The sequence below is a fragment of the Mus musculus genome, chromosome 6 (genome assembly GCF_000001635.26).
Source record: "Mus musculus strain C57BL/6J chromosome 6, GRCm38.p6 C57BL/6J".
In the NCBI taxonomy this organism is placed as follows: domain Eukaryota; kingdom Metazoa; phylum Chordata; class Mammalia; order Rodentia; family Muridae; genus Mus; species Mus musculus.
Genome location: NC_000072.6, coordinates 5159218 through 5166345, shown reverse-complemented (window position 1 = coordinate 5166345; position 7128 = coordinate 5159218). Strand labels below are relative to the sequence as shown.

Here is a 7128-nt window from a genome sequence, read left to right as displayed (position 1 = left end):
AATGACCATATCCTCTTCCTTTCTACTGACAAATCAAGCTAAGCTAATTCTTTCAAAATTAAATATATAAATGAATCCATGGCATGCATTTAAGATTGTCCAAAGAAGAGCAAAATTTGGTAAGAGAATTTTTAACAGTTTCCAAAATGGAGGGAAACAAGCTCACATTCCTTACTTCATGAGGCTGAGACAGTTGAGTGTCTGTCTTCATCTGTTTTAGTCTTGCCTTCTCAGTCTTGGAGATCTGAGAATGAAAATGGTTTAAAATAACCCAGTGCTCTAGGCTGGACCTGATTCCTTCTTGGCTTGCTTCTTGTTGTGTGAGACTAAGGGCTTAATGGATTTGTCATCCATCTTCCTCTGGCTGATTGGTATTGGGAACTTGACGGTGAGGCTGTGTCAGAGGGACAGGGGAAGTGGGGACCTGGGGGCTCAGCTCTTTAGCTTCATGCCCAGTTCCATAATTGTGCTTTCAAGTGTAATTCTAGCTGCCAATTTACACTTTGCCAGAGTTAGAACTTATTTTTAGTTTCATTTCCATGAAAAATGTGCACTTTGCTCTTGATGGAGAGAGATGTTTTGACAGTCAGTGCAGGTTTACCCAGTCAGGGCTTGTTTTAGTTGAAGGTAGAAATGGAAGAGAAAAAAAAAGAAAGAGAGAGAAAAGAAACATGGACTCCGAGAGACCTCTGTATTTCCTTTATTGCATTCATTATCTAACAACAATAATACTCATTGGCAAGAGATTTATTTACACTAACAAGTTAAGTTTAATCACAGGTATTTTTTAGATGGTCGGAAAACAATGGTCCACTGACAGCAGAGTTTGCTTTGAATGCCTCTGAAAACTGAAAAGTAAAGAATGCCATTGGAAACAGCACACACTAACGAAGCGCCAGAGAACAAATTAGGTGTGGCACTGCTGTTTCTCCCATGCAAATGACCAGACAGCAAAACGTACAAATTAAAAAGTTCAGGTCCTGTGCTGTGCATACTTTCCAGACTTTAATGCTTTACAAAGCACTTTCCTTTCTAGCAGTATATAAGGAAGGGCGAACATAAGTCAAGTCTTACAGTAGAACGGAACTTCCTTCCCCTGTCGTTTTCAGCTGTCTGGCCTTGTCAGTAATCTATAGCAGACTTAGAAGTGGTTTCATCAAAACATCATTAAAAAATACAAAAGCAGTAGTTATGACATTAAATAATCCTGAGGAGAGCCCACGTATGTACGCTGAGCGCTGCTTGTTATTCACCGATTGAACCTGATGCTGCTGGAAAGAGCTATCTGGCCTGGGCATCGCTTCCTGCTTTTTTTTTTTTTTTTTTTTTTCTTTTGGTAAAGGCAATTTAGGGTATTTCTGGCCAATTGTTATTTCATGGCTGAGTGCTTCAATCTTTAACAAGAAACTTGTGTGCGTGCATAAACCAGCCGAAGGAAATGAAGTATACAGCTTGCAACAGCGTATACTCAGGCCCCTTTGTGTTATTTTTGGTGGCAACCAAAATGCCATTACAAGCGGATGGCTTAGGAAGTACATAGTGGTCACACGACAGAATACTGCCACCAGAGAGCCAGCAGTTAGTGACAGAAGCATCATGGCTACTGAGGTGGGAGCTGATACACGAGAACACACAGTGCAATTTAGTCAAGAAAACTGCGGGCATCCTGCAGTTGAAAATGCCCCAAGCTGCATAATAGCTTCTGAGTTCTAACTAAAAAATGTGCAATCTTGACATCAAAGCATTAATCAAATATCTGAGGAAAATTTACCTTACTAAAATACAATACTAAAGATCTAGTAAATCAATTTTACCAAAATATATAAACATTTAGAAGCATAAGTGCATTTAGTAGGATACTTACATTAAAAAAAAAAAAATCTCTTAAAAATCTATGAGCCATTCAATGTATACACAACATAAAAAGTGGCGGTGTTGCCACTATTACAGCCCAGGGTCCTAACTGACATCACTGCAGTCCACGGTGAGTATATTTTTGTGCCACGTGCTTAAGGTATATATGTGTGTGTGTCAGGTGGGGATATATTCACACACACAGCTCTGACACCTACACAAGTGGCATGCACAGAACTGAGAATTTGTGGCTTCTTCTCTTACTGCTTGTACACTGTCTTGCACATCGCTGGATCCCTAACGGTCGGGGGGTGGGGTGGGGTGGGGTTGGGCAGCGGCAGGGAAGCATGGACCTTCTTCTGCCCCCTACTCGGAGGATCCAGACCCAGGTGCTTACAGACCAGAGTCGTAGGGAGCCAACCTTCCAGGAGGCAGTGTGCGTGTGTGTGTGTGTGTGTGTGTGTGTGTGTGTGTGTGTGTGTGTGTGCGCGCGTGCGCGCGCGCGCGCGCAAGTGCAAGTGGGTGTGTTTGTGTGAGGAGCTCGCACTATCTCCAGAGGGCAGTTTACTGTACAGGCTTCCCCTTTCCCTCTAACTACTCACTCTAGCTTCTTCCATGTTATCTTCAAGGTATTAATATGTGTTTTCTTTGGTGATATTCCTGCCACTCCCAATGTTTTGAATCAGGGCTACATTTCATGGGACTCTAACTATTCAAGACAAAAGCAAACAAAACTGGCCAGTACACTCAGTCTGACTTTCAGGACTGACCAGAGACTAAACAGACTTCCTGTAAATGCTGTCTGGAGACTGTCCCCTCCCTTTGTCCTTTCACAATGAGAACAGTTTTGGAAGGAAGCATAGATGCTTTAAGTTTGACCTCACCTCCACAAGCTCTGCTTTAGAACTAGACATGGGGAGCCCTGACTCAAAGCAAGTAAGAAAACATGTGAAAACTAGGACCATCCTTTCTTAATTACTCTTCCATCCAGGTAACAGTAGGGTCTTAGCGTTGAAGCCAAGTGACATAAACCCTCCTAATGCCTGCTCCCCAAAGTGAGATGTTTCTTATCACCAGCTATGTGGGAAGAGGCTTAAGTTACTCACATAGAATTTGGTAATTCTTAACGATCCCAGTGTATGACAGTGTGATATGCATCCAATGTACAGAAGTTTCTTTTAGAATCATTTCCCCTCCATCTTCCAGAATCATCTTAAATACCCTTGTTAAATGTTAATGGTCCTCCTCAAAATTTTCTAACCTCTCACGTTTATAAACAACTTAGAATAGCTGTATAAATGCAACCATTTTCTTCTTATATAATTTTAAGGTACAAATTAATCCTATCAAGCAAAGATCCCAAAAGAGAATTCTTCATCATCAGCACAAGCCATAGAGGCCCAGATGCTAAATCTGACCTGTGGACATTCTTGAAGCTTAGGCCTAAGGTATTTAAGATCTCAGGGTGAACACTATTGGGCATGAGCAGTAGTGGGAGTACTCTCTCCTCTGCTACTTTGTTTCCTGAAATAAAAGAACATAAAGTAGGTAGTCACATGTTGTGCCTCTTGCAAACTGAGTTTGGCATTAGCTCCTTTCATAGTGTGATCAGAAACTACTGCGGTATTTTAAAAGTCTACACGAGGTGGGGAGCAGGAAGTCCATCCCAACCCCAGCAGAAGGATGGCAGATGGTTTCAGAGGGACTTTGCTGTCACGATAGTAATGGCAGGCTTCGATCGAGTGCTAAAGTAGATAGAGCAGGGTTTCTGCTCTAACAGTACCCTCCTGATGCTGGGGAGGAGAAAGACGTGATCACATAAGGATAAGTTGCCTTAAAGGAGATGATCTTAATCACAGACATCCAGTGCACAGTTCTTTAGTGGAACCCTGACCCAGAATCTACTCCTACAATGCTCTCTACCTATGGCAGGGCCTCACCATGTACCCTGACACCCGAACATATATTGTACCCCAAACACTTTTGGTTTCTGGTGGGACCCACTAGTCTTCACTAGAGTACAGTTCACAATATGCAGACAACCCCTTCTGTTCATTTGTTGATAGCTTAAAAACTGTCCGAAATCCTTAAAGTCCATGAAGCAACAATTCTCTTTAAGTTGTATAAACCCTGAAAACCACAGCATTAAAGAAAGCATTGTGCAAGACGTTGGAAACTCAATTATTATCATGCACTACAGCCAATAAAGGAGCTAACAAGAAGTCAAAACGCTCACAAGATCTGAGGTCCTTCACTTTGTTTCCACACCGGACCAACCAGTCCATCTCTTATCCTTTGCTGAACAGTGCAATCAAGAGCCCTTTACGATTTTACTAGTTTTAAGTAGCAACGTTAAAAGAACTCATTTTGGTTTAAGATTGCAATAATTTAACTTAAAGATTACAATGACTAAACTATAAACTAATGATGTAAGGAACATTAGTTTGATTTGTAACTGCCAGATGTACGCTGATCCAAGCATGGAGTGTTAATAAAGTCACAGTGAGAACACTGTATTTAAGAAACGCAATATAAGAGGTCATAAGTTACAGGCAGGGCAGACTTACAGACATTTCCAATATATACATTCATTTTCAACTATCATCAAAGTGTAAACACAACTTAAAATCATCACCCTTCTGTTTTCACTCTCGAAAATGAACACACAGAAGCTTCCAGTGCAGTCCAGCTTTTTTTCCCCCAAAGAAAAGAAAAATGGCTGATACGTACAATAACAAGTATTAGAATTGCCAGAGTTTTGCTTAGACTTCTGGCATTAGGAAAGAGTTACTGAATGTGTAGTTCAGGAGCATGTCTCTTGTTTTCTCAAAATCTTAGTAAGTGGCGAAGCATCAGCATCTGAGATAGAAGCACCCAGCACCCAGCACCCAGCACCCAGCACCCTACTCCTCGAGAAAACCGTGAAGCAGGTCTGGTTTGTGCAGAGCGTAATGAGACTCCCACATCATGTTTCGGACTGACGTGAATCTGTACCAGAAGGACCAGAACTTACAGAAGTGCTCGGGCCAGAAACAGAAGCAGGCTCTGGGAGAAAGGATAGGATTAAGTTTCTAGTTCAGATAATGTCAGAATTCATGTTACAAAAATAGTAATAACGATAAAAATGAAAAGTCACAATGTTAAAATACAAAGTGAGGCCACACAGGCAGCCGACCTCTATCCTATCAGATTCCTGTCCTAACTCTGGAGCCTGATGCAGGCCCTGCATACCTGTGCATGCAGAGGAGATGTGTACAGGCCTGCGGGCAGCACAAGGGCCTGCTGGGGGAAAGGAAGGAAATACCCTGAAGTCCAAGGTTTCATCTGGCCTCCAGCTCTACTCTGAAATCAGTCCATCCGAAAGCAAATGATATCAGGTTTTTAGAATTAATGCAGTAATGAGAGTTAGATACATAAGCAAAAAGAGCAAAACTAAAGGCAAGCAAATAAATAAAACCCCCAGGGTGTGAAATGTCTCCAGAAGAGTTTCTGTTCTCCTCCTCCCCTAGTCTCCTGCACTCAACTCAGGGTGGTGAAAGACTGGAATCCCTAATACTGGACTTAAGAAACATCAGCTCTTACACTGTAAAAGTCTGTCCCGTGTACTGTTTTCCACAAATCTGTAACTCTCTAGAATATGGAAGAGAATGGCTTAGAAAGTCATTCAAAATGTCTCTAAAATGTAAAAGATGGCTGTCCTTCACAGGAAAGAATTATGTGTACAAAAAAACAAGAAAAAAAGTTCTGTGGTTGACTGTTACTCAAATCTTAAATTTCTAACCAGTATCTCTACGTTTAAGTCCTTAAAAGCACATTTGTTAAAACACTAACTGAGCCCACTTGGGAAATTCTGAGTAGAAAATATGTGACAACTTCATGATTGTGAAGGCCAGCCAGAATGTCCCAGGAGAAGAAACCTGAAGACATTGGTTTCCTTCAAAGTCAGTTTCCGGCTCAGTGTGTGGCTGGGGAAGGAGCTGTGCAGTTTGTCAGTGCTGGTCAAACACTTGGTGCAGCACTGGCAAACAACGCAGCAGATCCCAACATCCATGGTTGCACTACACTCTGACGTTTTCTTCTTCTTTGTTCAACAATACCTGGAGGAAAATGCTGTCCTCCAAGCCCCAAAGTACACCCACATCTGTGTGCTTAAGGCTTTTCCCTTCTAGAATTAAATAGCTACTATTTTTCCCTCTCATTCTGATTCCCAGCAAGTGGATAGCACACTTGTTTCCTCTTTCCCTCAGTTGGCAATTGTGTGCTGGGCACCCACATCCCCACAACAGAACTGACTTGCTCTACAGTCAGAATTGAGGGGCACTCCCCTATCTCAAGGCAGGTATCATCTCTACACCCACAGTCAGAAGCTACCACCTCAGTTTCAGGGGCTCTCACTGAGAATTCTGGGTACTCCACTCACAGCCCCAGAGTGAGTCCTGCTCTCATTGGCTGGGTCAGGCTGCTCCTACGAGTGGCACTGCACACTTAACACAACATTGGATGTTGGTAAGTAGAAGACAAAAATGATAATTCTGGTTTGTCAATAAACCAAAGGTGATGGCGAGGGGTTATTTTAGGAGGTTAAAATCAAGAGTGCATTCAACACACAGTTCTTTAACCGCCTACAATGGTGTTATCCCATCAATTTCTTCTTCATCCTCGGCAGGAGAGTGGGGGCAGGAAGGGGCGGGACTTCTCTCAAACTTCCCCAACTACTGGAAGAGGTGAGGCCTCACTGCTCACGGTTGATCGGCTGTGGAAGTCATCTTTTCCGACTTCTTAGACTTCCTCTGCATTTGCTCTTGTTCCTTCCTCCTCAGCTTCTCTCTTTGTTTTTCCATTTTCTCCTGGGCCTTGCGAGCCTTCTCGAGAGACATCTTCATTTCCTTCAGTTTTTTTTTAACCAGTGCCCGGTCCTGGGATGATGTCATTCCAAGAGCCTACAGAGGAAACACATGTACAAAAGGACTCTGAAAAACTGCTGACCTCTTTGTTTATGATGAGGAAACCACCACACTATGTTTAATCTCATGACCTTAGTTAAACGTGGAAGCAGGAGGTCAAGGCTGAGGAAAAAGCAGACCACAGGTGCTAAATTCTGTATGCCCTGAGGATCTGGGCATTGTTCTCTGAAGTTCTTTGCAAAATACACTCCAGAAGTCATCAAGAAAATACTCTCCAAATTGGTGACTAGGGAGGGAATAAACAGAAAGGGCACAATCCTGCTTCTCCAACCTTCGGCTAAAGTATTGCTAAAGTCATCAATAGTTTCAA

The 7128-nt window shown here is 42.5% G+C and overlaps 1 protein-coding gene across 12 annotated transcripts in view; it reads right to left on the bottom strand.

Annotated features, from left to right (window-relative positions):
• Positions 1–684: 684 nt before the first annotated feature.
• Positions 685–7128, bottom strand: part of Ppp1r9a (protein phosphatase 1, regulatory subunit 9A) — a 262790-nt gene continuing 256346 nt past the window's right edge. For all 12 annotated transcript variants that reach the window (NR_156747.1, XM_006505071.4, NM_001363809.1 and 9 more), the window contains one exon: positions 685–6794. Coding sequence is in view for 11 of the 12 variants with exons in the window: in XM_006505071.4 (XP_006505134.1) it covers positions 6594–6794 (201 nt within the window). In the remaining variant the exon portion in view is untranslated. The remainder of the gene's footprint in view (positions 6795–7128) is intronic.